Source organism: Anser brachyrhynchus (assembly GCF_964034855.1).
Source record: "Anser brachyrhynchus genome assembly, chromosome: Z".
NCBI classification, from domain to species: domain Eukaryota; kingdom Metazoa; phylum Chordata; class Aves; order Anseriformes; family Anatidae; genus Anser; species Anser brachyrhynchus.
Window position 1 is genome coordinate 48,696,868 of NC_137697.1, and position 16,704 is coordinate 48,713,571.

At 43.9% G+C, this 16,704-nt stretch overlaps 1 protein-coding gene across 1 annotated transcript in view; it reads right to left on the reverse strand.

Annotated features, from left to right (window-relative positions):
• Positions 1–16,704, reverse strand: part of LOC308186183 (neuronal acetylcholine receptor subunit alpha-7-like) — a 60,041-nt gene that overhangs the window by 29,782 nt on the left and 13,555 nt on the right. Inside the window, exon 3 of the mRNA XM_080575212.1 lies at positions 12,449–12,588. Within this exon, the coding sequence (XP_080431338.1) occupies positions 12,449–12,588 (140 nt within the window). The remainder of the gene's footprint in view (positions 1–12,448; positions 12,589–16,704) is intronic.

The window sequence follows — 16,704 nt, forward strand, 5'->3', positions numbered from 1 at the left end:
TGTGCCTGGGGGCATTTCTGACCAACGTAGCCACTTTCCAAGAAAATCACATTTTTGGCCAAAAGGCATGCCAGAAGCCAGCACTTGTCCTCTCTGCTTCAGCTCAGATCTCTTGCAAGGAACAGCCATGGCCTGGGCAATGTGACTCACTTGTCCGCAGCAAAGTGGGAATGCTTTCAACCTGTCACACCCCATACTGCATTGACTTGCCTACCCTTCCTACAGGTAAGTTACTATAAAGTACAACTTGGGCTCCTGAGACACTACTCTTCTTTAATTAGAGACAGTTTTTATGATTGATTGTGTTTTTTCCTATTCTTCCATAGCCAAAGAGAAACATCAGACACAGAACTCATGCAGAGACTAGAGCGATTAGCGATATTACAAGGAAGATGTGGAGATCTCTGAAGGAGAGCTAGATGTTTTATCATCAGACAAAGCTGCTGTGAAACTCTACAGAAAACCCTGTGACTTCACTGCAGTGATCAAACCTCAGGGCCCAACAGAGCAGCAAATACTCATGGACAGTATGCAGTAAGAGCAGACAGACAGAGAACTTCACCAAGATGCAAGAAGATGTGTTGTCCTAGCAAATTTCTGAGGAGAAACACCCATTAGTCCTGGCTGTCACCTAATCAAGTTACTTCCCAGGCTCATGGTGACAACAACGTGGTGCCAGTGCTCTGGACTCCTGAGCTACCAATTCATGTGTCTGTGTGTGTGTGCACGCCCTACGAAGCATCTGTTCTTCTGCAGTGTTTGGAGTGGGACACACTGCAATTGCAGACTGCTCCAGCAGGCATTAAAACCCTAAAGAGCATTCCCTGACCATGTTCTTAATGTTGAAGATAAGTGAGCGTGTGTCCTCCATGCAAAACTCTCTGTCACACCACTGCCTCTCCTGCTCCCCTCAAGTCCATGCCACTTGTACTTTTCATTGGCACTCAGCATCCAAAAATGCTTGGTCTCCAAAATTACAAGGTAAACCACAGTTCTGAAGTAGCCTGGGCTTTTTGGTTAGCCCAGATCCATAATTACACTTACTGGTTAACATAGGTAGTGAAACCAGAACTGCCTTAATCACTTTGGAAAAAATACCAGTCTGCTCATTTTACCTCGTGGGGAAAGGGAGGAAAGTACCTTACACTTTTTGTTGGCTACCCGAAAGCCACAGGGGGATGCAGCAAAGGGTAGTGTGGATCTGGAAGGCCTGTAAGTTTACTCCATGTGGAGATGTTTCTGCTCAGGAGCCTTTAACTCTTGACAAGCAAACTTCCTTTTACTTGACGTAGTAAGTTTATTCTCAATAAACTCCATGATTGCAAAGAAAAACACCTAGTGCAGACCTCTGTACTTCACAGAACTGCCTGTTGTGCTTAGCTGCTCACCCATCATATCTTTATGAGGTCCTTATTCAGAGTCAGGTGCTAATGACCTTGGCAATCAGCTTTGTCTTCAAGCAATTCATCAGCCACCGCACAGCATGTGGATATTTCATGTAGCGTTAAACACATTACCTTGGGTACAATTTGCCTCCTTGTCACAAGGCCACAGTGTTCAACGTGTTTGTTCTGCTTCTCAGTTTTGTTTTGCAGTCAAAGTTGAACTTTTCTATTAGAGTTGTCACACATTCATCCGGAGCGTAAGCACACCCTGCATGGTCTTCCTGCCTTGCTTTTTGATAACCACAGTCAGAGAGAGCACAAAGTCTAACCAGAGCTTTGGGCTGCTTATGACTCTTTCAGCCTTGGGGGAAAAAATGTCACTTCAGGCTCTTTTCATGGCCATTCAGAGTCTGTCTATTCTCATCCTCGCCTCCAGGCTGCTAAGCTTTCAAAGGCTTTATAGACAGCAAATGCTATTTCCGTATTCAGCACTGATTAAAAGAAGCAACCTGACGGGTCCTTCTTATCACAGGAAGGAACAGAAAGTTTTCTAAACAAGGATCTGAGTTTGGAAAAAAAAAAAAAAAAAAAAAAAAAAAGACTGTTCTGGGGGAGCAGAGGGGGACAATCCCCTCCCTCCACCTGCTGGCCACCCCTCTGTTGATGCAGCCCAGGACGCAGTTGGCCTTCTGGGCTGCAAGCACACACTGCTGGCTCACGTCGAGCTTTTCATCCACCAGAACTCCCAAGTCCTTCTCTGCAGGGCTGCTCTCAGTGAATTCTTCTCCCAGTCTGTCCTCATGTCTGGGATTGCCCAGACCCAGGTGCAGCACCCTGCACTTGGACTTGTTGAACCTCATTAGGTTCACGTGGGCCCACTTCTCCAGCATGTCCAGGTCCCTTTGGATGGCATCCCTCAGAAGACCCCTCCTCAGAAGGACCCCGAGGAGCCAGGCCTTCCAAGAATGCACCCTGAGGCTGCCCAGGAGGTGAGGGCTGTGGAAGTCTGGAAGTCTGAATCTATCATTCCATGTTAGTGCAAGGGGCTTTTAAGGCCTGAGATGTTTATGGAGCTTTCCATCTTTGCAAGTTTGTTGTTTTACTGGGCTGTGCAGCTTTGTAACCTATAAGGAAACAGTTTGGCCTTTGGAGTGTGCTGGTTGCCTGGCCTTTCCAGAGCTCAGGAGGGATCAGGATCTGTGGGCAGAAGTCATCTCTGAGATACCTGGGCATGGGAGGGACCGTATTTGTCTGCTATAAGGGTACTTACAGGTAACCAAGAGTATGTATGCCTTACCTAGTCCCAGGAGCTCAATGGCAGGCACTGTTTTGCCTAGATGAAAGCCATTTCTCCCACTTGGGAAGCACTGGAAACAGTTCCCTCATTGCATGTTGTGGATTTGTGCAGAGGGATCAGTTGTGAAGGTGCCTTTCCTTCAGGAGAAAGCTTGAACAACCCAGCCCTTTGCTTTTCCTGTGCATGGCCTATACCTCGCTTGGCACTGTCAGCCCTGGCGATGACCTTCCCTCTGTTTTTCACTCTCCGCTCTTCCTGTAGCAAAGCACCCAAAGCAGCCCAGCCAAGATCCCAGGTGAGACTGGAGAAGACAAGCACCCAGAGATGCTTTTTCAGCACTCCTCAGGCTGTTCCCCTGGGCTGCAAACGTTTAGCTCAAAAAAATCAGTTTGCTTCTGGTTATTTAAAAATGCTGGGAAAGCTATTTCTGTGGTCAGTAGCCAGTGCAAGAGTTGCCCTCTAAATCCTTTCTTTCTTTATCTGGGTCACATTCTCCCCTTTCTATCTTCAGACTCACCCCAGTTAATCCTCTCTCTTGGACATCTGATTATTCCTTTAGCCTTTGACCCATGGATGTTTCCTCCAGTGCACGTGCTAGGACATGTGTGAGTTTTATTTTTATTTATTTATTTATTTTCCCTGCTGCCAACTCAAAGCTCTCAATATGCGTAGGTCTGCCTTTCTTTTGCACCAATGCCTATCAGTAGACTCTCCCTTGCCAGGCCAACATCCAGGCAAACTATGCCTGCCTTCAACTGCGTAATTATATGGGTCATTACACATGGATGGAAAAATCCAAAGGCCTTCCTGGTTTAGTAGCCACATCCTATGGTGATATGTCATCCCTGTAACGAGGCATTTACTAACAGGTGACTGACCAACCTCATTAATCTTTGCACTTTCGCAGAGGGAGTTAATTCTGCCATTGATTTATCACAAGATACTGAGCAGAAAAGTCCTAAATTGCACAGGTAACTCTTAGCAGTGACCAAAGGCCATATGGGGCTACTTTGGTTAATTTCTTTTCTTTTTTTTTTTTTTTTTAATGCTGCTTTTGTGTCTGAATATGTAGGAGGGTTATGGTCAAGAGAGAACACCACTGACCTTGAGACTCAGCTTTGTTAGCAGAGGCATCATTCTCCACACTGGATTTTGATCAAGAGAATCAAAAGGAAACAGTAAGGCTTTCAAATGCTCTTAGGCTCTGTCTATATCTGCAGCAGGCAGTCCTTTCCACTGCCAAAAAAACCTACTACCCACTACCTTGGGATGATTAAGTAAAAGAACTTTAATGCATTGTATGAATGAAGCCCCACAAAACCAGACGGCTTGGGGAAAGCCTGGGTTGCCCTGGCAACAGTCATTAAGCATAGCTGGACAGCCTTTATACTTTTTTTTCAGTGTTTGTTAACTATAAGCACTCGTACATCTACAATTTGCCTTCTGAAAGAGCATTTAAAACGTTGGAATGAACGTTGCCATAGTAACATCAAAATTGAGGAGATAACTCATGTTTAAGTACTTCATTTCCGTACTTTCAAGAAGGCACTTTCAAGAGGAAATGGGAATGGGGTGATGTCCTGGGGTCAAGAGGAAGGGATGACGAGGGACACAAATATACACTGGAACACCAAAGATGAACAAACATCAACCGATGTCTGCTGAGCATTTCTGTGCGCATCAGGATGGAGACGTGGTGAAGTTTGTCAAGCCAAAGATATAGTTAAGAGCTCATAGCTGAATATCCACTCCCTCCTGCTTTTCTCATTTTACCACCTTGGGCCTTTACTCCTATGTACACTTAAAGGTGTTTTATTTAACTTCTATGGGATGCAGACTTAGTCTCACACCTTTCATAGTGCATGGCATTCAACGACAGACTGTGGCTGTAAGTGCCTCACTGGTGAATATCTGTAATTTTTTGCTACAATGCAGCCACTCACCAGAGCCTGAAGACCTGGACTTCTGGGAAGAGTGCCATATTAGAGACTCCAGAGCTGGTTTGATGGCTATTTGGCCTCAAACCCTTCAGCAGAGACCTGCACATTCAAGGTACCCCATCCCCACACCGTGGCAGGGTGCTGGGAAGAGTGAGGGTTCGTGCTTTGTCCTGCCACTTCACACACGTTTCCCTGGGAAGCCCCAGGAGCTGCGACAATGGGCCTCACGTGGCTTTCCAGCACAGGGCTGCTCTCTGATGACCGCTTGGATGAACTGACATGCCTGCCCAGTTCCTGAGGGAAAGGATGTTATGTCACAGCCTAAAATCAGCCTGCCCTCCACTGAAATACCAAGCCATCCACACACAGCATGTAGGTGGTTTGTGTAATCTCCAGGGTGGGTTCCTCATCCTGAAATAGCCCTCTGTGTGTTTTGTGCACAGTTGGCAGGTGTTCTGATAAACAGGACTCGACAAAAATAATATTATTCCAGCATATTCATTATTCATTGCCTTTTTCAGAATTTGAAATGACAGGAAAAGCAGTGGGAGGGGCCAGAGAAAGGTCACAAACAGGCCAGCCCTGAGAACTCACCAAAGTCTCACTCCCAGGACACCTGCAAAGGTGCCTTTGCATTTCCTCCTCTATCTACATGCTGTCGTGACAGGGCATAAGTCTGTTCTGAAACACAAGCAAGCACTTAAAGCCTTTTGTGAGGGATGGGAAATGGGGGAAGAGGATTTTACTTAAGAACTGAAGTGACTCTCAGGAGTTACACTCAAGGATACAGCACTAAGATACAAACCTTCCAAACACCGACAAACTAAGAAATGGACAAGGACACGCTGACAGCTTTGGTTTAAATGCTTTATTGCAACTTGAGGATTTAGAAACGTGACCATTTGCAGTACCCCTGTCCTGTGCCAGTTTCCACAGCCCCTGGGCAATGGTGAGGCATGGCCAGAAGTCTGATTTGTGAGAACTCTGCTGCCTTTACTGGAGGAAAGTGTCATGCATTTCAAGCAGTTGAGTGTTTCTCCAAAGGACAAGTTTCTTTCCCTGCCACTGCTATCAGGCTCCTGAGTGATAATCAGGCAAATCTCACCTTAAATAATTTTTGCTCCTTTGCACCTTGTCGAGCTGAAGTAACAAGTGATAGGGACTCCTGAGAATCCTAGATGACTCAAATAAGATTAGGGAGTATCCATGGGTTCAAAATCTAAATTCCCCTGTCCTCAAATGGGATAGTACAGGCCTTTTTGCTACACAGGCAGAAGACTGGGTAGTTATTGTGAAATGCCCAATCTGGATCAGCATCACAGGAAAAATAAAAATAAATAAAAAATAAAATAAAATAAAATAAAATAAAATAAAATAAAATAAAATAAAATAAAATAAAATAAAATAAAATAAAATAAAATAAAATAAAATAAAATAAAATAAAATAAAATAAAATAAAATAAAAAATCAGTGTATTTCTTGTTAAAACCACAGCCACCAAGCACAGCTTGGAGACCCATGCCAAATAACAGAGAGCAAACAAGCTGTTGGATTGCTGCTTACTAGGTGAACCCTATCCACTCTTTACCCTGAGCCATGCAGAAGCCAATGAAGAAAAGCTTTAGGTTAAGAGGCGGGTAATTTAAGACTTCATGACAATGGTTAATGCAAGTGTGTGGGCAAAGATGTATCAGACAGGAAGCCATAATTCCCATGGTGCCTGACTTCATTGTGCTAGCAAACTCAAGTGTTGCATGTTTAATTGGCTTAGTAAGACTGACATTTTGATAATGCCTGACACTTATAAGGAAGCCAAAATACTAATTCATGACTCAATTAGCCCTGGCATTCCCACTGTTGAAGCTTCAACCATGCTAATGAAGAAGCCAATTTATTTAATTTTTCTTCCCAGAGTTCAAAATTGGTCACAGTAAGTGAGCTTTATGACCAGGAGAGAGTTGTTGGGATTTAACTTTAATGAATCTATTGGTCTATCAACCTTTCCATAATTTTCTGCTTGGACTTTTAATGACTACTTTTCATGATCACTAATTACTGATTTTCAGCTTTTATAATGAGGTCCACTCTGATTTCCTTCTCAGTCACACAGTTTTGAATCGGTCTCACTGCACTGGTCTCCATGAATTTGCTCTTGCAAGATGAGAATGCAGTTTCTGGTGGAGAAAAATCTTTCTGGAAGGAGATGGGTTTTTGGAGAGTAGGGCTGTACAAGGAGAAATGGAGCAGCTATAGCTCACAAAGACTATGTAGGAAGCCCACAGATAAATAATAAATGCAAAGGCTTGAATAGGGAACAATAACAAAAATAAAAATAAAAATATTTAAATGCAGAAGAACTGAAGGGCTGAAAGAGTTTTTCTCCCTACCTTTTTTCAATGCTTTGTAGATAAATAAAATACAAAATATCTGCTTACTAAATATTTCCTTATGGTATCTCTTTCTTTTATATGCTCTGTGTTTCAATCTTGAGTAGTCAAGCTTACACTTTTCAAGTTATCTATTCTGAAAAGATTTGTACTGGATGTACTATCAGGATTACGGTTTAATCTAGTGAATACTGATGCTATATTGGGAATAATATGTGAATGGGTGCTTATGTGTTTGACGTATTTATTATTTATTTCTTTGAATCATTTGTGAATTGACCTGGGTTCGCTCTGCAGATATGTGGACACATGGCAGTGCCAGGAGGTAGGGTGGGAGGGAATGGCTTAGCCACTATAAAGTAAATTTAGGAATGGAGAGGAGAATTAGAGCTAGAAAGATAATATTTGAATTTTCTGATTGTTTGGTTCACTTGCAGAACCAGTGTGCCTGGCTGCCACCCTGCTCAGCACCGCTGGCAGGACCAGCACCACCACCAGCAACACCAGCAACACCAGTACCACCAGCAGCTCTTGTCCTCAGCCAACTTTGCAAAAGGGGAAAACAGTACCTTCACCGTGTTAATGTTTTTGGGAAGGAATAAACACATTTTCAGATTAGAAAGCAGAGCTTCTATCATAAATCATCCAAGTTTACAGCTTATGAAACACAAGCACTTAAAAACAAGGGGATGACTGCTAAAGACGTTCAGATCTGACAGAGATTTTGCAAGTACACTGCCACTAGGAGGTCTGCGTCAGATGGCAGGTGCCACACAGCTGGCCTTCATCACCTTCCTCCTGTCTTTTTACCTTCACCTTGTGGCACAGCCTACTTACAGGCAGCCTTGCTCTTTGGCAATTCTCAGACGAATGGAGCAAGCACCAGCAAAGAGTTCATCCTACACCAGCTCTTGGGGGCAGAATTTGAGGGTCCTGCTAACTGAGATACAGATCACCCAGGAACTGAGCCGGCAGTTGAGGACATCCTCGCTATAAAAGCTGCCTGCAAAACAAAATTGTTATCCCACCAAGCACTTCCTTAAAAAAAAAAAAAAATAAATTAAAAATTAAAAAAAAAATAAAAAAATAAAAAGACTTTTCGGGGCTGCAATCAGATTTAGAGGGAAAACAATGTGAACTAAAGCTTGAATCTGGAAGTCTGATTTCTGGTAGATAAAGCTAAAACTGCTGTGTTGCCAAGCTAGCACACTGCTTATAGCAGTAATAACTGCATCTGAGTACTCAGGGAAAACATGCACATATTTTCACCATAATTTCCCTGCCCAACAACGCACAATATGCACAGTTCCAGTTTTCAGGAGACAAACTGCGTACTGGCTCTTTACTGCCCCATTAAACTCTTCTGTGATCTTGTCTTGCTACTTTACACACCAATCAAGAGCTTCGAGAAGCACCTAAATTTGCAGTTTAAGTGGGATTATTTGCAAGCATGTGATCCGGTTTGGGATGATCCTGCAATCTGTAGAATGGACAATCATTCTACACACTGTTCAATCAAATCAAAACAACTTACAGTAAATTTTCCGTATATAATGTTTGTTTGGGGTTTATAGCTACAGCAAAAAGATGAATTTTTTTGCTTCCAGAAGTGCCAAGTTGCTCTTGGGTGGCAAGATTGGTTTTGTTCTAATATTTTTGTTCCTTCCTAGTGGGGGCTTGCAATCTCTTTTTCTTATTATTTTTCTTACTGTATTTCCTCTGAAACAGGAGGCTGTTGCCACAAAAGCAGTAACAAGACTGTGGTGTTACAAACTTGGGCAACCTTGCTACTCCTGGTGTGGTTTTCTGGATCAATAGCAGCTGGAAGAGTGAACACAGAGGAGAAAAGCACTACAGGACTTCGCCACACACGGGGAGCTGTGCAGCCAGACCTTCGGGGTGGCTCTGCAGAAGATGACAATGTCAGAGACAGAGTGATGGCAGGGCCGTCCCTTCCTTCTTGCATGAGGCTAATGAGCATGCTTAGCAGTGTGTAGCCTCTGAAAGGAAACAATGCACTTACTGGAAACCTCAGAGCTGTGTTTGCTTTTAGAAAGGGCTTTTGAGTCATTTATTACTTCTGCAGCTTTGTGGCACCTTGCAGCACTCTTCTTAGAATGTGGCTCTTTAAATCATTTTTTTTATTAAGTCTGTGAGAATTGCTGCAGTTTTAGTCATGATATACTTCTAATGGTCTGGTTTCTTTTTCTCTTTATACATTTAAACTCACAGTTTGGAGAAACATGTGGCCTAGAAAGCTAATCAAACAAGCTTTTCCTGTGGACAGCCAAAAGCAGTGTGTCTATTGATGCAGTGGCATTGATGCACTGACCCAGAGATAACGATAAATAGTATCACTAGCAGAAGGAAAGCTAAAAAAAAAAAAAAACTGCATTTTTTTTAAAATGTTTCACCAGGGCTTCATCATAAAGGATGTAGACCCTCTCAGATAAGGTCTCCTGCAGATGCCAGCAAGAGCAATCAAAACCACTATTCACAATGACAAATATTTTCTACTTAGCAGGCTCCTATCACAGTGAGCCATAGGGAAAATGCCAGCACTTCCTTTGCTGTGAAAATGCCTTATTTCTTAATTTGTCTAGCCTGGCTGACAAGCTGGGCTTTTAGGCAAATTAAGAAGAGGAATCTCATTCCAGGTACTCTTGGATGTGCTGTACACTTGCTTGGGCTGTCAGGGTCTGCTTGTGCTCCTGGGAGAGTTCACCACTCAAATCCCCCAGTGGTTGTGCCAGGGAAGTGCCCAGCTCCTCTGGGAAAGAGTGGGGGACAGGCCCCAGGCAAAAGTGACCCCAGGATGTTGTCCTTATACATTTAGGATATGGCAATTTAAACTGAGTCCTGATGCTAAACAGGGAGTGCAACAGCACCCCTTCCTAATCATTCATTTCCTGGATGTGAGAGGTCTGGCTTGGCTGCAGATGTGAACTAAGACCACTTTGGAAAAATCCTAACCCTAATGACAGGATGTTCTTCAAATCATGCATTTGTCTAGTGGACTATTTGTTGTCTATTTGTACAACTGTGAAAAGCAAAGAACATGTTCTTCAAGGCTTTGAGTATGGCAGCTGGCTTTGGGCTTTGAGTGCTAAAAAAATAAATAAAAAATAAATAAAAAATAAAGGCAAATAAATGTTGGTGGCTGCAGAAAATTCAGTCCAAGCGAGTCATGCTATGAAATTCTCTTTGAATGGATGAGAGAAGAGGAGGTGATACTTTAAGTCATCACTATTTGGCAAACTACAGGGATCTCAGAGCTGTCTTTCCTCTCTGCATAGCGAATTGTCATCAATGCTGTTCTTAGAAGCCTGGCTGCAAAAGATGAATTTAGATTTGATTGTATTACTGTACAGTTTGTGTAGGGAACAGACTTCAGGAGGCAATCCCTGTAAACATGTGGTAAATATGATGCCAGGCCTTGGCAAGGATGAAGAGTGAATTTTTGTATCAGTGACATACCCTTACTCCTTCCATGCAAATATAAAACATGGAACTTTATCTCTTCTTCTTTACATTGCTTTCTCTCATATGGAAACCAGTCTTGTGCACACTACCTCGACAGTGGTGACAGTACTCCACTGGCACTGTCCCTGGCACGGAGTCTTCATACAGACTGCTACTGTACGGTGTGAATGAAATAATTTTAGCCTCTCTACAAAAGATTTTCTGTTCTTCCCTGAGGGAGACAGGCACCTTTTTTACATTGTGTAAGATACACATTTCGGGTCAGTACGGATGTTTTTTGAAAACACCATTACTGAAGGTTGCAAGACCATGAGCCTGGGACAAGTCAATAATGCTCTGAGCTTAGCTTCTAGCATCTGTAGTGTGTGCTGAGACAGAGGGAAGCAAAGCTGTGTTTCTATGTAGGCATGACCGTTTAGATGACCTCTTTCTTATTGCAGAAAACCAAAAAGAAACAGAGGAATTAAATGTGTTGCAATGGACATATACATAAGGTAGACAGAGCACTTAAAGAAATGTCTGTTGAAAGGATATATTTCACATGCAAATGTGAAACCCAGCTGAAAAAAGGTTTTATGTAACTCTTCCCTCCTCCTGACTGAGTGACTTTGAAAATGTACAGTCACAGCCGGAAGGCTAAAAAGTCCTCTCTTCTACCCTTAACCTTCAAATTACTGCATGAAATACCAGCGGAAAAAGAAGGTTTGAAGCAAGATCTTTGGAGCTAAGATTCCTCTGCTAAACCTGGAATTGCTCGCTGAAATTTACTTGAAAGTAGCTGGAGGATTTCTCTGCTCTTTCGTTCATGAAGAGGACTGTGAGCTCCTGCTGTGAATGAGTGACTTCAGCTAAGGGTACTGATCTCCTCTCTCTTCCAGCTGAGTGCAGTCACTAATGTGTCAAAGGAGAAAGCTGCTTATCCTGCCTGAGTGGCTGCTGCCTGCCCCAGGGGAACCACAACTGGCTGGTCCTGCCACTGGTGCTGCACTGTGCTGGGGGGCTAGGCCTCCAGGGGCTCTCTTGTCCCCCCAGAAGGAGCACGTGGTGCACCACACATTTCCATAAAAATTACGGGTACTATAAGATTTCTAAATGTTTGAGACCTCTATCAAACTGGTCTGCAATTACACCAATGTTTGCAAGTTTCTCTCTCTCCTCTTCATTCCCTCCTGACAATGACAGTGTGTTGGAAACCAGCTCATACTACTGGAAATAGTAGGATGAAGGGAGAAGCACTGATGTATTCAGCTGTTGCACTGACCTAAGTGAAGGTGGTCAAATATTTTTTCTTGCCTGTTTTTTGTTTGCTTGTTTATTTGTTTGTTTGTTTTCCATGCACGTGAAAGAAATTCTCCCCATATAACATGGCTTATCATAGAGAATCATCCTCAGGATGAAAAAGAGATTCAGGTTTAGATTATAGTATTAAACTATTCCATGTCTCAAATCTCCAGTTCTGGAAAAGTATGTTTTAGAGAGATTGGTAAAGACAATTAGAGTGCTGTGCCTACTGGTTTTGTTTTTATGTATATCTAACCTCGTCTCAAGACAGGCTCCTTCAACTGTCTGGTAAAGACGTGGTTGGAGAAGAGGTCAACACCATTATAATGTCTAAAGAAAAAGTGTAAATGCAGTGATGCTAGCTCTTAATGCTTCACATTCTCTTCAGTTATTGCATCCTGCATGACATTGAGAAGAAGAAATCATTAATAATTTGTAGTGACACATAGCTTCTGAACTATTTAATTATCAGAGATGACTGTGATTCTAGAATGACATTCACTCTTTCAAAGTGTAAAAGCATGTACTCAAGCATTTTTTGAGGGTGCTCATCCAAAGACAGTACGCTTTCATCTCTGATAGCCTGATTAAGAGGAAATGTGTGGTACCTACATGAGAGATAAGATTAGTTATGCTGAACGGGTGCCGTAGAGAACAGAGCAGCCAGTGCCTTACCACGTCGATTATCTGCAGCAAAGAAAGCTGAAGCTCGACTACAAGGGGCTGGGAGTCGTTCATGACCGGTCGCTCAAGACGATTGTAGTTTCTCAGCAGCTCTCTGTACAAGCGCCTCTGGCTTTCACCCTGCAGAGAGACTAGGGGAAAAGAAAGAAGGCAGCTGTCACTGAGGCTGGTCCCATTGTCCTCATCGGTTGTCTGTTTAGCTGAAAAATCCCTCTTAATATATTGGTAATTTGAAAGCAGTTTTCCAAAAACTACTTCCCCCAAACTCTGCATGTAGGTGTGACAGACACAGTTTTTCTATATATGTGACTGATGAGCTCCTAAAGAAAAAGAAAAGAAAAAGAAAAAAAAATACTATTAGCACTTTAACTGGTTACTAACACTCAGAAACTACCAAACAGCCTTTTGGACTCAGAGTAAAAGTCCCCCACTGCTTGGCCCCCTCCTGATGATGATCAGGACTACAGAAGTGCCAGACAGCTTGCTGGAAGGCAGTCAGAGCACTTTCATTTGCTTGTGCTTATTTCCTAGAGATGGGCTGCTGTGTGCCAGTGCTGGTATTACTTGGCCAAATTGAGTGTTTACTCAGCATGAGTAACAGGTAGCCTCATAACTCGGGGCTGATGTATCAGCCCTTCTCTGAGTGTGCTCAGGAAGCAGGAAAAAGCCTTCTAAATACCCTCTTTGGTTTCGTGTGGAAGCCTGTACAGGCTTTGGGTTGACATTTTTCCTTCAGATGGCAGCACGCTTTGCTAGCACCAAATGAGGTGGTGGTTTGAAGGCCAGAATGTTTGGCAGGTATGTGTAACAGTGAAACTGAGCTCATGGTGTCAGATGCTTAACTTGTTTTCCTGGGGGAATGGTCCCGACACAGTGGCTGCCACGCAGACACAAAAGCTTGTGAAAGACTAGCAGGACTTCAGTTTGTGCTTAAATCGAACTGTGCTCCTGTGTCCTGTCACCCTGGCTTTGTGACGGGCATGGAGCATGTTCGTGTACCTGGTGTTGCAGTGTTTCCAGGCCACAGCAAGCATGGTTGAGGCCCTGCGGCAGTGATTTCCCCAGTTTCTTCCTATGGTAACGCCAGCACCTCACTGGGATTTGCTGCCCAGGAGCTTGGGTCCCCTAGGACCATGCAGGTGTTGGTGCTCTGCCCGGTGGCAGCCTGAGCTCGACCCAGAGTGGCATCAGAGTGTGGGCCACGGGCTGCAGGTTCCCTCAGGCCAAACCAGTCCTGTCTACACCAGTGCACAACCCCTACACTGTAGAAATACAACCCGTGGCAGGGAATCTCCACACTAAATTGTTATTACTTGGGGCTGAGGCATTTTTAATCCATGGCAGCTTCTGCTCTGTGTGACTCGTTTTAACTCTTGGGCAGAGGTCTTCACACTGAGACCAGGAATCCTCTCACAGTGGTTGTGATGATCACCTTTTTGACAGTCCAAGCAAACTCTAACAACGAATTCTCCTTTCCCCAGCATTTTACTGTGCTCAGCAAGCCCTGCAAGCCTGGAACAGGTATCTCCAACACAGCAGCCATGCCTTTTAAAGCTGATAATGTTGCTCAGTTAAAAAATCTGTTTCATTCACGTTTGTTTCTATTTTCCTGATGCTGAGGGGAGTTTTGTGGCTTACCAGTATGGCAGTGCCTCATGAACAAGGAGAAAGAGTATTTTTGTTTATTTTGGAGAGTTACACTGACTCATCATCTTCATGGACCCTCTCTTCTCTTGAATAAAACATAGCATGTTCATGGGGGTCCAGGGGAGCAGGATGCTGTAGGGCTGCTCCAGTAGCCCTTGCTGACACACTGGACACTATGCTTTACCATCTGCAATGACAAGCTCTGGCCACAGTTTCTCAATTCAACAGCTTAAGCAAGCTTCATTGCAAGTCAGTGATTAAAGTCCTCTTAATATATTGATTTCCAGTGCCTCAGCAGGCTCCAATTCCCTTTTAAGATTCTTCTGTGGGAAGGAAACCAGTGAAAATCACAAGACATTGTTCTATGCAAAGAGGCTCTGTGTTTTCAGCAGATCTGCTGTCCTTTGACTTACCTAACACACTCCCCCTGTTCTCCTCTCCTGTTCCTGTGCTTTAGGGAAGGAACGACTGCCTGCACTATTGCCCTCATTCTGAGTGCTTATGTAATGGTTGCCTTTAACATCCCTTTTAAACTGTCTACCTCAGCTTTTTGCAGCAGAGAAGTGCCCTTCACCAGGCTCAGGAAGTTGGCTGGGCTGCAGGAGTGCCCTGGTACCGTCACTGTCATGGTGCATTAAAACAGCTCGCCGAGGGAGGTCTGACTTGGAGAGATCTCAGCACAACCCCTTGCGGTTTGCTCCATGAAAATGTCTTTGTACTGTGAGCTGAAGTAACCCAGCAGTACACTTTTCGTAGCTGTTTTTTTCACCCTATCTTCAACTCTCCCCTCTGCAATGGGGTCCTATTGCTTTGCAACCTCTTGTATCCAAAGTTGTTAACATAACCTTAGCTGATCTATACTTAGCCTGCTGAGTCAGCAAGAGTAGCCGCATGTTTGTGTGCTGTCTGGTTATGTTTACAAAATTACACAGACTCAGAAGCAGAAGAGCTTTTGGGTTCTCCTGGCATGTTATCTTGGCAGCCATCGGTATCACAAAGACCTGGTAAGTCTAATCAAACCACCTTCTCTTTGCTCTATTTTGGAGAAGAAACTGAGCAGGCTGAGAAGTCAGACTTGTGTTTTCATATATTTTTCTTTAAATTGTAATTTTCAAATACTAAATGTTTCCTACTCCAGAGAGATTGCTGCTTTTTTTTCCCCTCTGATGCTTGTGCTAATGCATTGTGACACTACAAATCTGAGTGCTAAATGGAGTGTTTGCTGGAGATGGGGAAATCTGCATCTCTCAGGAATAATGGTAGAATAAGCTTTACCATTGCCTCCCCCTCAGCTGCAGAAATCTCGCCAAAAGCAGTGTCACTGTGAGCTCACTGGTCCCTAATACAAAGTTTCATCTTTTAAACTAGGCTGGAAGTTGAGCGTCAAAACTTCAGGTTACAAGGTCAGTCTCCCAAATGCCAGACTTGCTTGGCTATGTATGTTACAGGGAAAGTGCAAGCAATGGTCATTAAGGATGATGCTTGCTAGATGCAACAACTTTGAATAAAAGAGAGCTTCATGTGTCACACTGCCTCAGCCAGTGTCCCCCGTGTTACTGAATTATCTTTGAAGTAGTAGCAAAACATGCTGTCTTCACTAAAATTTGAGGGAAGCATGCCCGGCGGATGATGTTTATCTTGAACTTAGCAAGGCTTTTGACACTATTTCTCAGAACATCCTCAGAGACAAGCAGATGTTTTTCAGGCTAGATAAGTGAACAGTGAGGTGGACTGTCAGGTTCAGAGGGCTGTAATCAGCGACATGAAGTCCAGCTGAAGGCCAGTCAGCATCAGAGTACCCCAGCGGTGGATACTAGGGATACTAGCTAGTTAACATCATTGATGTTAATGTCTGCAAGTTTCCAGGTGATACGAAACTGAATGGCTGATGCACCACGTATTTGTGCTGCCTTTCACAGGGACAGATTAGAGAATTGGATGACAGAAACTTCATTAAGTTCAGTTAAAGGAGGTGCAAAGTTCTGCACCTGCAGATGAACAACCTCAGGCTGGCAGCCCACTGTTTGGAGAGCAGGTTGGCGGAAAAACCTTGGTGGGCTTTGTGGACACCAGGTGACCATGAGCCAGGAATCCACCCTTGCAGTAAAGAAGGCCACCAGCACCTTGAGCTGCATCAAGCAAAGTCTCACCAGCAGGTCAAGGGAGGTTGTCCTTGCTCTCTACTCAGCACTGGTGAGACAAACTTGGAGTGGTGGGTCTGGGTCTGGCCTCCCCAGTACAAAGGAGATGTGGACTTTCTAGAACAAGTCCACCAAAAGGCCATAAAGGTGATGAAGGGACTGGAACACCTCTCCAGTGAGGAAAAGCTGAGAGAGTGTTCTTCTGTTCAGCCTAGAGAAGAGAAGACTCGGGATCTTATCAATGGCTACCTGATGGGCAGAAGTAAAGAAAAGAGAATAGGGAAAGGGGAAGGGGAAGGGGAAGGGGGAGGGGGAGGGGGAGGGGGAGGGGGAGGGGGAGGGGAAGAAAAAAAGGGGAAGGGGGAGGGGAGGGAAGGGGAAAAAAGGGTTATGGGATTATGAAGTGAAATGCAATATTTGAGGTAGGCAGAATTTTGGACTGGGTTACTGCCTAAGTTT